This window comes from Girardinichthys multiradiatus, chromosome 9, assembly GCF_021462225.1.
Source record: "Girardinichthys multiradiatus isolate DD_20200921_A chromosome 9, DD_fGirMul_XY1, whole genome shotgun sequence".
In the NCBI taxonomy this organism is placed as follows: domain Eukaryota; kingdom Metazoa; phylum Chordata; class Actinopteri; order Cyprinodontiformes; family Goodeidae; genus Girardinichthys; species Girardinichthys multiradiatus.
The window spans coordinates 9819966-9837288 of record NC_061802.1 but is presented as its reverse complement, the minus strand read 5'-3'; the positions used below and the strand labels follow the sequence as shown (position 1 = coordinate 9837288).

Genomic DNA, 17323 nt, shown 5'->3' with positions numbered 1-17323 from the left:
CGCAGACCTTACGGCCACGGCTACGGGTAGCATCATCGACAATAGATGCGGAGAACATGGTCCACTCTGACTCTATCTATCAAAACTCCCTTGGAATCTGGTCAAAGCGGTCCCGGAGGTGGGAGTTGAATACATTCCTGGCCGAGGGCTCTGCCAGACGTTCCCAGCAGACCCTCACTATGCGCTTGGGCCTGCCAAGTCTGTCCGTTTTTCTCCTCTTCCAGCGGATCCAACTCACCACCAGCTGGTGGTCAGTGTCCAAAACATGCGGCCGAAGGGCTGAAGACATGACAAGTGTTGTGTCAAAGTCGATCATTGACCTCCTGGACCTAGGGTATCCTGGTGCCACTGATGAGCACCCTTATGCTTCGTTATGGACAATCCGCGACTAGCACAGAAGTCCAATAACAAAACACCACTCGGATTCAGATCGGGGAGGCCATTCCTTCCGATGACGCCTCTCCAGGTGTCATTTCCCACGTGGGCGTTGAACTCCCCCAGCAGAATAATGGAGTCCCCGGGAGGGGCACTATGCAGCACCCCTAAGAGGGATGCCAAGAAGGCTGGGTACTCCGCACTACCCCATGGCCCGTAGGCCGAAACTACAGTCAGACACCTGTCCCCAACCCGAAGGCGCAGGGATGCGACCCTCTCATCCATTTGGGTAAACCCCAACACAAGACGGCTGAGCTGGAGGGCAACAAGCAAACCCACCCCAGCTCGCTGCCTCTCCCCACGGGCCACTCCAGAGTAAAAAAGAGTCCAGCCCCTCTCGAGGAAATTCCCCATCCCTAGAGCCAGCCTAGGCATCCGGAGATTGGGCCGCCGAGGTCTCCACCTTTGTCCGCTGCCTAATCCTCTTTGCCCCTCGTCCCTCATGGTTTCCCCTGCAGGTGGCCTTGCGTCTCTCATTCGGGCTTGGCCCGGCCGGGTCCCTCACGGAGCAGCTTGGCTACCAGGCGCTCTCTGACGAGTCCTGACCCAGGCCTGGCTCCAGGGTGGGACACCAGTTTTGCCGTACCGGGCGACGCCACGTGCCTCAATTGTGTGGTCCTCGTGAAGGTGTCTTGAACCGCTCTTTGTCTGACCCGTCATCCAGAGCCTGTTTGCCATGGGAGACCCTACCAAGGGCATTTAACCACGTTAAGGTGGCGGTTCAAGGAGGGGCATTTTTTAAAGCACAAAATGTTAATTATACAGCTTTAAGGAAAAAAGAGAAAAGTAAATTTTTGTTTTGGAATAAGTCTTTTTATCTTCAAGGTTACCGATGTGACGTTACTTGCATAACCGTTACTAGTTATGCCAAGAAGCCGACATATTTCTTCTTTATATAGCAGTGAAGTGCTAAACATCACTGTTTTCCTGGAACAACTTTGTAAACTATCATGCAAAATTTGCTCCTATAACTTAATAAATTATAGAAAAAGGAGGTCAGGGTGATTTAAAAGTGTCAAAAATTTTGTTTGACAAACTGTCAGTTTGACACACTGATAAACTCAGAGAAGGTATGCAATGAAGTATGTTATTATTAATGGCATGACACTGGCTGTAGAAGCTGGAAATGTTTACATGTTCGTACATTATAGAATGGCCATTGATTTAGCTTCAAATAAAACTGAGTATGTCTCTGTCAATGCTCTTTGGGTGCTGCTAATGGACATTGGTTTTTAGCTATACTAATTCTGAGCAAAAAATTAACAATGTGTTCCCACATTTGGGTTTACAAGTCCAGTATGGGCCATGAAGCACAATGTGGAGAGAGCATGACATGATCGCAAAAAGGGAAAAAAAGGTGAACTTACTGTTGTTCTGAATACCTGCCCATGAGGTTTGGTATTGTAGAAAAAAAGACGAAGGAGTGAATTTGTGCACTGGCTGTCTCAAACAGGAAGCACTACACATATATACAGAAAAAAGGCGAACAACTCTCCAAAATACAAACAAAATAATTCAACTTCAATTTAAAATACTTTAGTTTAGTTGCGTGTAATTCAGAAAGCTGATGTGTTATTTTTCTTTTCTTTCAGCCTTCAGGCTTGGTTTATGGTTTGTAAATGGTAAAATTATATTTCAGCTGGACCACCTCTGGCCATTGTGGTTCTTTAAATTAATGCTGTCGCTCTTGAGTTGTATTAACGTTTTCCTTCACTACCTCAGCAAAAAAATTATTTATCCTCGCCCCATGACCAATCAGTGAACAGCAGTCCGGTGTAGTAGTAGTACATCTACATAGTTTACATCACATGCAGTCCCTGCTCAGCCTCGATCGTACTGAGTAGGTCCTAAAAAAATCAGTGGCAGTTTCAATGCTGTCTTTGTCAGGCAGTGGGGGAAAGCCTATTTGTCTGCTTAATTAGGGACACAGTCTCTTCTTGGAGAATCTTTGGCTGAGATTATTTTCTGCAGAAGCTCAGATCCAACATTGGATCCCAGGTTTCTTCAATCTTTTCGTGTGCCAGTGAGATCAAGACAGTCACATGCATATCCTCCCTGATGCAATCTGAGGGCTGCAGATAAAGAGTAAGAACACTGCTGTGCACCAGAGCTCTGATGTCATTGATATGCCAGCTATAAAACTCCTCCTTCCTTGGAGCTGTCATGAGAATGGTTTAATGCTGTGCATTTTGGGATCCTGAGTTTTTATCATTCTCCTTTGTTCTCTGTGCAATTCAGTCCTTGTTTCATCCCATGGGTGGACCCCAACATTACTAATAATGTGTTACTGACATTGTTTTTTAGAAAAGATAAAAATCTGAAAATTAGGCAGTTTGAATGGTTGTTCAGACTGTTTTTATTTGATTTCTGGCAATGCTTATATTCAAGCAGCAGCATAATTGCCATCAAAATTCTTCCAATGGTGATGAAAACATTGAAAGGAACCACCGTTCTTTTCTCATCTAACCATGTACTTTCTATAATTAACTTTGTTTTGATGATAACATGCATTTTGCATCCTTTTCAAATTACTTGATAGGAACACATCAGAAAGCAAACTTGGGTCGAGTTACATGTGCAAAACAATATTCACCCGTGAACTTCAGGGAAAAGCAACTTTTAATACAAGGATGTCCATCCTACATCGAGATACAGTCCCAGTTAGTGTAAATTTTAATTTCCATTTAATGGGAATATCACAATTTGCTTTAAATTTGATGTTTTCTGTACATCTAGAGATATAAATTCTCATTCACTTATTAGATGATATCTCCTCCATCTTCTAAAAGAAAGTACAAAAATGATAAATGGCAGACAAAGGACTAAAGTCACATTATATAAACACTGTTAGAATTTGATCCCTTATACTCATCAGGCAGCACAATCTAATCTACACTGTAGGGTCACACAAAGACACAAAAACACTGTGAATATATCGTCACCACAATATCAGTGTACGCGACATCAAATATCGCGAAAGACATTTGGAATGCAATAATTGTTTGCTAATACATTTCAAGGATGATGAGTTTATACTTACCAACAGGATATTCAGGCTGTTGGATGGAGTCTAACTGTAGCAGATGCCCACAGCCTGACCCACATTACTGTGCCCACAATGCAAAAGAAAAATGTGGATTAAGCGCAACAGATATCGTCTTTGCTATTTTTTAGACATATTTTGTGGCACTAGTTGGCTTTTTTAGCTAATAAATATTTGACCACTTGAGGGGACTCAGACAGTGTGTAGGACACTGAACTTTAATATAGAGATTGTAAAGTAATGAAAAAATAAAATAAAATCAGTGTTTGACCAATTACTAAACAGAGCTGATAATGGAAAATTGATGCATCAAAGTATTTAACCACAGACAGAATTTTAAGTGATAAGGCAGGCTCCTTTCTTTATTCCTCAGAGGCTGCAGTACTAACACATATATTCACCTAAACTGACAAGCTGGCTGTTCAAAATCATTAAACTATCTTTTAAAACATTTAAAAAAAAGTAAATGATTATAATTCATGTTTAATCATCACACACTGTGTGGATGACCTTCAGAGCCTTATTAAGTTAATAAAATGCTGGTCATACCTTTGATTTGGACTCATCAGACCTCTTGAATTGCTTCACACTCTCATTTCACACATCCATCTGTGCGTCTTTCACTCAATCACATCACCTGCTTCCTCTCAGTTTTGTGGAGGATGGAAAAACAAATAAAATTCTGTACTTTTTACAAAGAGAAAAGGATGTGAGTCATTCTTTATTCAACTTTGCCTGCAATCAGTGTTATTGAGCATGACATTTCTTTTTTCTGTGGGAGATTGAGGTTAAAGCAAGTATTAGATTCAGTGTTAATGTTAAAGATAAATCAATAAAATATTGACAAGGAGCCAGCATGTCTAATCGGTATCACTGTTTGACGCCAGTAGCAGGGTTGTGATCTGTTTATGTACAGGTCCTTCTCAAAATATTAGCATATTGTGATAAAGTTCATTATTTTCCATAATGTCATGATGAAAATTTAACATTCATATATTTTAGATTCATTGCACACTAACTGAAATATTTCAGGTCTTTTATTGTCTTAATACGGATGATTTTGGCATACAGCTCATGAAAACCCAAAATTCCTATCTCACAAAATTAGCATATTTCATCCGACCAATAAAAGAAAAGTGTTTTTAATACAAAAAACGTTAACCTTCAAATAATCATATACAGTTATGCACTCAATACTTGGTCGGGAATCCTTTTGCAGAAATGACTGCTTCAATGCGGCGTGGCATGGAGGCAATCAGCCTGTGGCACTGCTGAGGTCTTATGGAGGCCCAGGATGCTTCGATAGCGGCCTTTAGCTCATCCAGAGTGTTGGGTCTTGAGTCTCTCAACGTTCTCTTCACAATATCCCACAGATTCTCTATGGGGTTCAGGTCAGGAGAGTTGGCAGGCCAATTGAGCACAGTGATACCATGGTCAGTAAACCATTTACCAGTGGTTTTGGCACTGTGAGCAGGTGCCAGGTCATGCTGAAAAATGAAATCTTCATCTTCATAAAGCTTTTCAGCAGATGGAAGCATGAAGTGCTCCAAAATCTCCTGATAGCTAGTTGCATTGACTCTGCCCTTGATAAAACACAGTGGACCAACACCAGCAGCTGACACGGCACCCCAGACCATCACTGACTGTGGGTACTTGACACTGGACTTCTGGCATTTTGGCATTTCCTTCTCCCCAGTCTTCCTCCAGACTCTGTCACCTTGATTTCCGAATGACATGCAGAATATGCTTTCATCCGAAAAAAGTACTTTGGACCACTGAGCAACAGTCCAGTGCTGCGTCTCTGTAGCCCAGGTCAGGCGCTTCTGCCGCTGTTTCTGGTTCAAAAGTGGCTTGACCTGGGGAATGCGGCACCTGTAGCCCATTTCCTGCACATGCCTGGATGTTTGTACTCCAGACTCAGTCCACTGCTTCCGCAGGTCCCCCAAGGTCTGGAATCGGCCCTTCTCCACAATCTTCCTCAGGGTCCGGTCACCTCTTCTCGTTGTGCAGCGTTTTCTGCCACACTTTTTCCTTCCCACAGACTTCCCACTGAGGTGCCTTGATACAGCACTCTGGGAACAGCCTATTCGTTCAGAAATTTCTTTCTGTGTCTTACCCTCTTGCTTGAGGGTGTCAATAGTGGCCTTCTGGACAGCAGTCAGGTCGGCAGTCTTACCGATGATTGGGGTTTTGAGTGATGAACCAGGCTAGGGGTTTTAAAGGCCTCAGGAATCTTTTGCAGGTGTTTAGAGTTAACTCGTTGATTCAGATGATTAGGTTCATAGCTCGTTTAGGGACAATTTTAATGATATGCTAATTTTGTGAGATAGGAATTTTGGGTTTTCATGAGCTGTATGCCAAAATCATCCGTATTAAGACAATAAAAGACCTGAAATATTTCAGTTAGTGTGCAATGAATCTAAAATATATGAATGTTAAATTTTCATCATGACATTATGGAAAATAATGAACTTTATCACAATATGCTAATATTTTGAGAAGGACCTGTATGGTGCTCAGGGTGTTTTATACTAATTTGTCCTTCACTTTGCTTATTGTAACTTCCACCCTGCACGTCTCTATCATCTCTACTGCTCTTCAACTGTTTTTAAAATGTATTGTTGTCTTTCTCATCTTTTGTTATGATTTATGAGCTCTGTAGGCTAAAATCTTCCGTTAGCACCCGAAGGCATCTACTTTGTTCCATTTCCTCCTTATCTTGGTTTTGTTTCTAGCATTAAAGATTGCACAGCAGTGTAGACTTGTTTAGTATTATGATTCAGTTTTTACTGCATTAAATTTCATTATATAATACTGCTGCCTCTTGATGGCTGCCAAGAGTCGCCATGCTGATTTGTGTTCCTGCTATGTTTGCCTTCTAGGACACTAGTCAGAATGATTTATTGCTTTTAATTATTACGTTACTTGGCTGAAAATCAAATGTGCACCGTTTTGAAATTTTTTTCCAAGGAGACACAAATTTCAAGCATTAATTTATCTTATGTGGTAGTATAAGTCTTGTTCTTAAATATTAATACATAATGCACGTGTAAAGGTGCATAACAATAAAATAGAAAATCAGTAATGAATTTAATTTATTTTAGTAATTCATTTCAAAATATAAAACTCAGATATATTACTCAGCTGTTTCTGAATTCATGATTGTGCTTTACAGTTCATGTACACCCATTTTCCTTTTCTCAAAAAAATGAGAAGATTGCATAGGACCAATAAAGAAATCCTCTTTATTCCAGAAATAAGTAATGTGATAGCCAATACCATAATGAAGATGACTGCTGACTCAACAGCTGCCCAACAGAAACTCAATGACACAAAATGTCATTGCTTTAGAAACTGGCTGTCCACAGTACTTTATCTAAATGTATTAATAGAAAGTTGATTGGATGAAAAAATGTAATTTTAAAAAATGGCCAGGAAATTGGGATATTTACAACCTTGAGATGACTACGAAGCAAACCCACACAGAGTACAACTATAGTCCTTGTGTTTTTAAGCCACTCCTGAACTAATGAAGAGTCTCAGGCTAAAGAAATAAATGATTTGACCATCAGTTGATGGTCCAAAGTCCTTTTTTTAGAATACAAAGTTAATGTGTTTCGTCTGAAAATCAAAGTACTGTTTTCAGAAGGAAGGGTGGAGAGGCAAAAATCCAAGTTTCTTGAGGTCACATTTCTGTATTAAAAGTCCTTTTTTCTTTGGTCTTATGTAAAAATCTATTTCTTTGAGAAACAGAATTCTTGGTTTTGAATCTCTGTAAGCCATAATAATCAGCATTCGCATAAATAAACATTTGTCTTTAATGAATCCATATAATTTGAGTTAAACTATTGAAATTGATTTACAATGTATTTCTGTTATTTCGAGATATATCCGTTATGTTAATGTTTTAAATTTGGGCAGACATCTTTGTAATTGTGCTTTTCATATTTTGAGATGAGAAACTGGTGACCCAGTTTTACTTACTACAGCAAACATGGCCTGAGGCATATATTTGTTGTTTTAGCAAGCTGGTAACATATGATAACATAAAAGACAGCTTTGAGGAAGCCCTGTAGGGTGAAAAATAGCCAATACACACATAGTTTTCCCTGACAGCAGGGAGTGAGTGATTACGTAGTTTTAAAATAGAAACAAGCCATTTGTATTGCCAGTCCTTCAAGAAGATCTGTGGGTGTAGTTACTGAAAAGGATACTTAGTATGTGCAAATGTTAAGTAAATTTGAACCAAAATTAAGGCCCAATGTTTTGGTAATTGTGGCACCACCACTATATCTGTTTTCAGCAAAGGCCAGACTAAGTTTGGCAGGACTGCAGGCAGATAATTATGAACATTTCTGTATTTACTGTTTGACAATCAAGCTCTATCAACAAGTAATGGAAAAAATGAAATAAGCAACAACTGATAAAAGTTTACATTACAGTCTAGAATATTTTCTTGATTAGTTATTAAAAGGGGATGTTTCCTCTTATTTATTTTTTTTAAAGGGGGCAGAAGATTTATTCAATCAACTCAAGGATTCAACTATGTGGGAAAGTCTGTGAAGATGCTTTTTAAAACGTTTTTCTTTTTCAATTTCCAATTTTTCCTTAAACCTTGTTGTTGAATTCTAAACAGTTTTTTTTTTATTTATTTTGCAACTCAGTAGTTTAAATAAAAATATATTATTTTATTTCATCAACGTCTGTCCTAGCCAGAGACGGGGAGGTTTTTCAATCTCAAAGAGCTTATCACCAAAGATGGATAATCAAAATACCATTGGAAACATGCCGAAAGCTAGTCAGCACTAATAGATTGGACAGATCTTTTTCCATTGATTTATTCATAAAGGGTTTAAATATTTTTTGTACAGTAAAACGTGATTTTTATTTTTATTTAAAAAACTTATGCTCCTTTTTAAATAGGTTTATTTACAGACATGACTGTCTCATTTAAGAAACACATGTATTGGTTGAATGAAAATAAGAGTTTAAGTCATCTGATGAACAACCTTTATCTCATGTTGTCAGGGGTTAAAGTAAGTAGGCAACCCACATACCACAGCTCTGACACAGATGGGCATGTTCTTTTTTTCCCCAGATCTTTGTGAGGGTTCTAACAATCTGTATCTTCATAACAATCATTAGGATCTCTCTAAAACTGAACTCTGTATATAATGAAATCAAATTATTTCAGAACAAAGTAAGCATAATTTCCCTCAAACATTTAGTTTCTCACTAATAAACTTCCATCATATAATTTTAAAGACCCTTCAAATGCTGTGCAAAGTTTGTTATTCTAGTTTAAATTTGTGCAAACCAACATTCTAATTAGTTACATTTTAATTAGTGTCAATATATTATCATTAAGCTTAACACATTAAGTCTAACACAGTAAGTTAAAAAGTTTTGCTATAAGGGAAGGGCTCTGATTAGAGGCATTTCTTCCTTATAAACCACCTTAGGTGTTGAGGTCATTTAGACATCTGGTCACAATTCATTAGAAGAGGTGTCTGTCCCAACAATAGAAACTTTGGGAAAGATCCAGGAATATGGAAGGTCAATTGGCTATCACATTAAAGTCTGTGTAGAAGAATTTGAGGATGTTTGCCTCTTTGGGTGAATGGATGGAAATATTTATCTGTTGAGATATCTGATGAAGACTTTTATGTGAAATTTTAACTGGAAAAAAAAAAGGAAGTACTGGCATTGATTTCTTCATTTACAGGCTATATAAGTTTTAAGTTCAGGATGTGGTTGTTTGTTCCCTAAAGGCATGTTGGTCAGCAGTTTACTAAAAAATATTTGATATAAAATGCCAGTAACAGGTTAATAAATGGGCCTAAAAAACCATACCAGATAAATAGAAATGCTTCAATTTATTCAAAAAATATTTGAAAAATATAAAACAATGAAAATATGCCTACCTTTAAAATTTTGAGCATAAATTTGTGGCTGTAATAATACAGGTTCTTCTCAAAATATTAGCATATTGTGATAAAGTTCATTATTTTCCATAATGTAATGATGAAAATTTAACATTCATATATTTTAGATTCATTGCACACTAACTGAAATATTTCAGGTCTTTTATTGTCTTAATACGGATGATTTTGGCATACAGCTCATGAAAACCCAAAATTCCTATCTCACAGAATTAGCATATTTTATCCGACCAATAAAAGAAAAGTGTTTTTAATACAAAAAACGTCAACCTTCAAATAATCATGTACAGTTATGCACTCAATACTTGGTTGGGAATCCTTTTGCAGAAATGACTGCTTCAATGCGGCGTGGCATGGAGGCAATCAGCCTGTGGCACTGCTGAGGTCTTATGGAGGCCCAGGATGCTTCGATAGCGGCCTTTAGCTCATCCAGAGTGTTGGGTCTTGAGTCTCTCAACGTTCTCTTCACAATATCCCACAGATGCTCTATGGGGTTCAGGTCAGGAGAGTTGGCAGGCCAATTGAGCACAGTGATACCATGGTCAGTAAACCATTTACCAGTGGTTTTGACACTGTGAGCAGGTGCCAGGTCGTGCTGAAAAATGAAATCTTCATCTCCATAAAGCTTTTCAGCAGATGGAAGCATGAAGTGCTCCAAAATCTCCTGATAGCTAGCTGCACTGACCCTGCCATTGATAAAACACAGTGGACCAACACCAGCAGCTGACACGGCACCCCAGACCATCACTGACTGTGGGTACTTGACACTGGACTTCTGGCATTTCCTTCTCCCCAGTCTTCCTCCAGACTCTGGCACCTTGATTTCCGAATGACATGCAGAATATGCTTTCATCCGAAAAAAGTACTTTGGACCACTGAGCAACAGTCCAGTGCGGCTTCTCTGTAGCCCAGGTCAGGCGCTTCTGCCGCTGTTTCTGGTTCAAAAGTGGCTTGACCTGGGGAATGCGGCACCTGTAGCCCATTTCCTGCACACGCCTGTGCACGGTGGCTCTGGATGTTTCTACTCCAGACTCAGTCCACTGCTTCCGCAGGTCCCCCAAGGTCTGGAATCGGCCCTTCTCCACAATCTTCCTCAGGGTCCGGTCACCTCTTCTCGTTGTGCAGCGTTTTCTGCCACACTTTTTCCTTCCCACAGACTTCCCACTGAGGTGCCTTGATACAGCACTCTGGGAACAGCCTATTCGTTCAGATATTTCTTTCTGTGTCTTACCCTCTTGCTTGAGGGTGTCAATAGTGGCCTTCTGGACAGCAGTCAGGTCGGCAGTCTTACCCATGATTGGGGTTTTGAGTGATGAACCAGGCTGGGAGTTTTAAAGGCCTCAGGAATCTTTTGCAGGTGTTTAGAGTTAACTCGTTGATTCAGATGATTAGGTTCATAGCTCGTTTAGAGACCCTTTTAATGATATGCTAATTTTGTGAGATAGGAATTTTGGGTTTTCATGAGCTGTATGCCAAAATCATCCGTATTAAGACAATAAAAGACCTGAAATATTTCAGTTAGTGTGCAATGAATCTAAAATATATGAATGTTAAATTTTCATCATGACATTATGGAAAATAATGAACTTTATCACAATATGCTAATATTTTGAGAAGGACCTGTATATACATTTTAGGTCTTACAACGGTGATGGTCAGAATTAGAAGAAAAATCTGCTGCTTCTTTTCCCTGTTGATCATCTAGGGTCATTACTTCTACCTCTTTGATATTTCATACTTTCTTCCTTTTTGTACTGACTTTTTTGGTTTGAGTGGGTGTAAAAATAGGCAACACGCAATGTTCCATACTGAAAGTAGTGAATTTTATGCAAATGTGGTTATGTAAAACAGATAAATAACATCTATCAACAAGAGGTTGCTCGTTTTGGTTTTATCAGGAGTCATTTATTGTAATTCATAAGACTGAACTGGCCCAAAGGAGGATCAGCATGAGGACTAATGGAAAAAAGGTTTATTATCAAATATTCACTAAGTATATTATCTATGAGATTTGAGAATTTTTATGATTGCTTATCTCTATAATTTGTTGAAATACTCTCAGGAGAATGATAAATGTTTGTTAAATACACTGGTATGGAACAGTTTGTTTACTGGTATAACATGGGAGGAGAATGGGGTCAAATGACAATGAGTGCGAAATTAGGGTACGAACTGAAAAAAGGTTGAATTGACCCAAAGCAGACTTACAGAAAGTGCAGCTTTAAATAATCTGTTTTAACCGATTTCCTAGAGAAAATCGTCTTTTCCAAACTTTTAATTAGTAATGTAAATATGTTTCATGCGGCTCCCATCAATTTACCTTTGTGCTTAAATAGCCAGTACAGTTTGCATCAGGATGTCACAGTTCAAAGTCTCATGTGCAGGTTATTTCTTAACTTATGTCTAATAATTGTTTAATCTGTTGTGTTTCAAACTTCCTTTTGAACTGCAGTTGTTTTAACGTCTACACTGAACCTGAGTTAAATCTGATTAAATAACATTTTATGAACAAATCAAACTCCTTATCAAACAGTGAGCATTCATTATTTTATGTCTACAATATTAAATTTGCTGCCAAATAAAATTGTTGGAGGTTCTGATTATCTTATAGGAATATGTGCTTTCTGAACTGGAAGCACATTTTCCTAATTTGTTTATCTGCATCTGTCTTACTGTTCCTTATCTGCACTTTCTAATATTCATCATGACCTTTCTAACTAAACGTAAATCTTATTGCACGGTTGAGGAATAAATATTGTTAATTATGGGCTGCAATCAGTTTCCTGGTGAGCGCATTGGCTAAATAAGTAATTTAAGTTGTTGGACAAAAAGGTAGGAGTTCAAGCTTTATATAGGGAATGACTACGGGTATTGTCCTTAAAAAAATGTCAACCAAATAGAATGATTTTATTTTACAAAATATTTACAATTTTACTAGTTTTAAAATGGATTAAAACATATCATTATTTTACTTTGTTCATTCTTTGAAACAGAACCATATGGATTGTATAGGTATCTTCACAGAAATTTGCAATAATATGACTTAAAAATTATGATATTGTCGACTTTCTTTAATAGGTGATTGAAAAGAAGAGTTATTTGTTTTGATCAGGCTTTAACCTGCTTTAGACAACAGCAAGCGTACATCGCCACCTAGTGGGTTAACTTGGGATTAGGTGGGGAAATGGAATAACATTTAATTTCTTTTGTACAAAATGTGGGAACATTTAACAACTTTGCCTATATTAGTATTCATTTAACTTAACTGTAGAAAGTTCAGTTATAAACCTCCTTCCTCCACTTCCTGCCTTTCATCCTTTCTTCTTTCTTTCTTCACAGGACAGCAAAGGACCTCGGGACTGCTGCCTCAGTGAATCCTTTACGTCTCCCTCCTGTACTCTTGGTGTCGACCTGCGTCGGGGCCGACGTTGGTTCTCAGGTAACCTGCAGCTGCCCCCCTTGTCCTGGCGTCAGGGGGAGAGGTCGAGAACACCAGACGATGAAATCATGACGAGGCCAACATCTCTGCCATTTGGAGCTCCTCCCAGAATAGATATCACACCTGTGGACCCGGAATGGTGAGTAACCTCATGTTGCACAGAAACAAACGGTCTCCTGCTGTTTTCTAATTCACGTCCAACTAAATCTGCTGCTGTGTTTCTGTCAGAAAAGTCAACAAGCTTCTTACTTGAGTTTCACTATTAATGCCAGTATCCAAGAAAATACATAATACTATTTCAATATAGCAGGGAAAAAAAATTATATTGCAGTTCTAATCTGACATTTTTGGAGCATTGGTTTGAACATTTTTAATAGACACTATATATACTCTTTCTATGTATTTTCCATCTTGTGTGCATTTAGAATATTTAAATACTTACATAAACAAATAAATCTTACAGAATTCTACTTTACTTATTCTCATTAAACCCTGTTGCAATTCAACCGACAACATTAAACACAGCAACAACAAACAGTTGCACTCCTATTAAGGTTTAGAAATCCAGATAAGCAGAGCAGTGGTTGTTTTTTTGTGTGACAGAATTCAGAAAAATCTGACAATTTAAGTAACAATAATACTCAATTGGTCTTCATTTTGGATTTTACATCCTAGTTAGCTTATGCTAACATTCTTAAATATCAGAAGTGTGCACACAGGTCAAATGCTTTGGTTATCCTCCTACAAGCTTCTCTCAATAGTTTGCTGGAATTTTGGCCCATTCCTTTGGACAGAACTGGCATAATTGAGTCAGATTGATATGCCGCCTTACTGGTACGCACCTTCTCATTTCTGCCCATTAATCTTCTATGGATATGGATCAGGGGGATGGCCATTCCAAAACAATAACTTTGTTGAACATACGCCACTATGTAACTAATTTAGCAACATGATTAGCATCATTATTAAAAGACCCATTTTTGTCCAAGTGTTAACTTTCTGGCTGATGTCTTTAGATGTTGCCTCAAAATCTCTTTATAATGTTCTTTCAGACTGTGGGGAAATAAAGGTCATGGGTCTTTGTATACAGTGTATGTCCATATTTGATTTTTAGCTGTATATTCTGCACATTGCAAAGTTTCTTTTTTTTTTTGGTTGAAGCAATATTTATTACAAAGCATCTTGTTATGTTAAAAAACTAACCATAACGGGACATGCCAAGTTTTGAGATGTGATGAACATTGTTGAAAAATGCAAAGATATTAATTTCAATTACTCCACATTTTGTCCCCACCTCTGTGTAGCTTTAGCATCTCATCACGTATGAATTACGAATGTCTAGACTGTTTAAGTATGCTATTGGCATCCAGACTGTGAATGGATTGCACATGAAAAGTAGTTGCCTACCAAATATTGCATCTACGCAGTTTTTTTTTCAGCCTCATTGTTATGGTGACAATGCTTCATATTCAATAGTATCATGGCGCTCTAATTTAAAGCCTTAGGAGTGTCCTATGTTGTTTCCATGAACCTGAATAAGTTTACTAAGGTATTTCACCTCCAGTCAACATGTGCTTGGCCTGAAATGTGAAGTTATAAAAAGACCACCATGTTTGTTTCAACTGTTGCTTTAATACGGTTTCAATGTGCTGTGTCATGGGAATGATTGTGAATCTTTTTGGGAAGCAAGTTTTTAATTTTTACAGACCGAGATGCTTTTACTTAGACATGGATCTGTGTGTGCATCTTCGTAAACATGGAAGTGTGTTTAAGTCATAATAGATGGATTTTTGAAAGCTTTTTTGTTTCAGGTAAGCCAGTCACGTCAGAGTTGACCATTCTGCTCGTATGCTGATTTCTTTGTGCATCTCAAGGAAAGCACCAATATTCATATACATTTGTAGATGGAACTATTAATTATTCAGTTTGGATTATCAAAATGTCTCCTGAGCTTTTTTTATGAATCCACAGATAGATTATGCCAAGAATGCTGGTGGGACCCATAATGGGATGACATTGATATCATTGGACTAAAGAATCTTAGATGTATGAATGGATTTTCTTTTCTAGTTTATGGAATTGGTTTTTAAACAGGATTTTATGGTATATTTCTAAGCTGACAAGCTGTGTGAGTGCAAGAGGCAAAAATACACAAAAAAGAAAAAGTTGACATTTATTTTTTAAATTGGCATATAATGCTGAGAAAATCTTGTATTTTTACAGCTCTGACTAACTGTTTAAAATTTTAAAAAAACATTTCATTTACTTGTCTATTTTCTTGTAACTAATACAGATCCATGTATCTGAGAGAGTTGTGCCTTTTAATACAGTGTGGGTTCCACAAATAAAGCCTAGCCTTATCATCCTCACTACTGACTCATTTAGCCTGTATAATCTTTCCTTACTTCATTTTTCTTCACAACCATGTAACAAATCGATGTAAAACATCCTTTAGTGTGATTTGTTGAAATTGATTTCTTGGATGAAGGAAGGAAGTTGGCAGAAAAATGAGACAAACATGCACAGAAGCCAAAGATTAGGAGTATTTTATACTGATTGTCTGAAAAACTGCAATGTCCGTTGTAACCAGAAGAGTGCAGTCTGATAATGCAAACAAAGAGTAATGTCAGTTTGAAGTTACATGTAGAAACAAGTGTGCAAATTAATGAATCATTAAATCCTAAATCAGTGAAATTCATGAGTTTTGTGTTTTGATGTCACACATCTTAATATACCTTAAATTTATATCTATTATTTTTCTTTCTATTATATGTCATCTTTTCAATTTCTCTTTGTTGACAGTGAGTTAATTGTGGTCAGCAGAAAGTGTTCTGACAGCAGGTGAGATGCATGTTAGTGGTTTGGTAAACCTGTTGATGTGCAAATGCAGATGTTTCCTTTGTGTGCTTTTTGCTCCCTGCCCACCTGTCTATTTTTAGACCATTAAAACCTCATGTAATGTGTGAGTGTGTCTGTGTGTACAGAACACCATAGGCCTTAACGGATTAAGAGCCATCTTTCAAAGTCCCATTAAGGCATTGCTGCAGCAAAATGTAACGGTTGGCAGGATGTGTCTCAGGACACTTATGTAAAATGACTTTCTCCACTTCATGAAGTCCTTGAGCTGGAAGGTGTTAGCATTTTATGTGTATTGTATGTGTTTTCAGGCGGCACCTCAGTTGGATTTCTTCCTGTTCTCTTTATCGAGCTGGCGTTGTCGATGTTTAGGTTGGGGAGGGGAGAGAGCAAAAAGTTATTTCGGGATTCAATTATTTTCCTGCTGATTTACACATTTGTTTCCGAGCTAAAATTGATTGCCGGATCTGTGTGTGTTTTTGTGTATTTGTGTCTCTTGTCGAGATAAGCTTGTATTTGTATGGACGGTGCAGAGATATTCACTAAGGGGGAAGATAAAAACCACAGCAGACCTATTTAAGTTGGAATAAGGTGCAAAAAAAAAAAAAAGTACTGCTTGCTTGACACATAGAATTGTGTATGATATAAACAACAAAAAAAACACCTTTATTCCTTTATTCCTTTATGCCTGTTTCACATTTGTACCCCAATAAGTACATCCATGGCATAATGCTTGCATGTGATATTGTAAGCTAAGGTGTTTTGTGGCTATAAACACAATGTATAGGATTCCTTTCTGGCATTCATCCAAGTTTCAAACAGTGCTTCTCAATTGCTGCATCAGTGAAAATAAAACACTAGATTATCATAATAATTAGAAAGTTGTATTGAGATCTCTCGCAGGTTGCTTAAGTTAATACAAATCTACATCGGACAATCATCAAGGAAGAATCCTGATTTTAAAATCCAACATGGCATGTTTTAGGACAAAAGGGGGAATTAATTCCTCAAAACTAAAAAAAACAAAAACCTCTTTACCTTAATGGCATATTTATAATATGGCACATTAGATGAGTTTAACATAAAATCTGTACAATGTTTAAATAGATACCTTTTTTCTTGTTTTCTTCATGGTAGAGAACTAACTGAAGTCACCCTGTAGTTTTAAATACAGGTTCTACAAGCTCATACAATCAGTTTTTGTCCAATTTATTTGTGTTTTGATACCTGGCCATTGTGGGGCATCTTCAAAGCTTGAATCTGCACCATTCCTGGAAACAACATACTTAGAGATGACCTGATCAGAATTTAGTAGCCAAGTTCTAATCTTCATTTTTTGTAAAGCATTGACCTACTGATACAGATTTTAGCCAATTCAGATTTTTATTTAAAGGCTATTATATAAGAGGATAAAAGAACACAGCTAACCCCACTAGCATTTTAAGACACTGCTCTCCATTTTTATATTCTAGACAATATAAAGCTTTACATTCACTCTATAATTTTCAAAAAGCTGCTAATATTTCCAAGTTCAGCATGTTCCATGACATAGGTAGAGAGCTCAGGGAGATGAAACAGAACCACTTCGCTGTCCTCAAATTCAGTCTT

The 17323-nt window shown here is 37.7% G+C and overlaps 1 protein-coding gene across 1 annotated transcript in view; it reads left to right on the top strand.

Moving 5' to 3' along the window:
- Window positions 1–17323, top strand: part of pde4ba (phosphodiesterase 4B, cAMP-specific a) — a 253062-nt gene that overhangs the window by 36493 nt on the left and 199246 nt on the right. The window contains exon 3 of the mRNA XM_047375965.1: window positions 12760–12998. Within this exon, the coding sequence (XP_047231921.1) occupies window positions 12760–12998 (239 nt within the window). The remainder of the gene's footprint in view (window positions 1–12759; window positions 12999–17323) is intronic.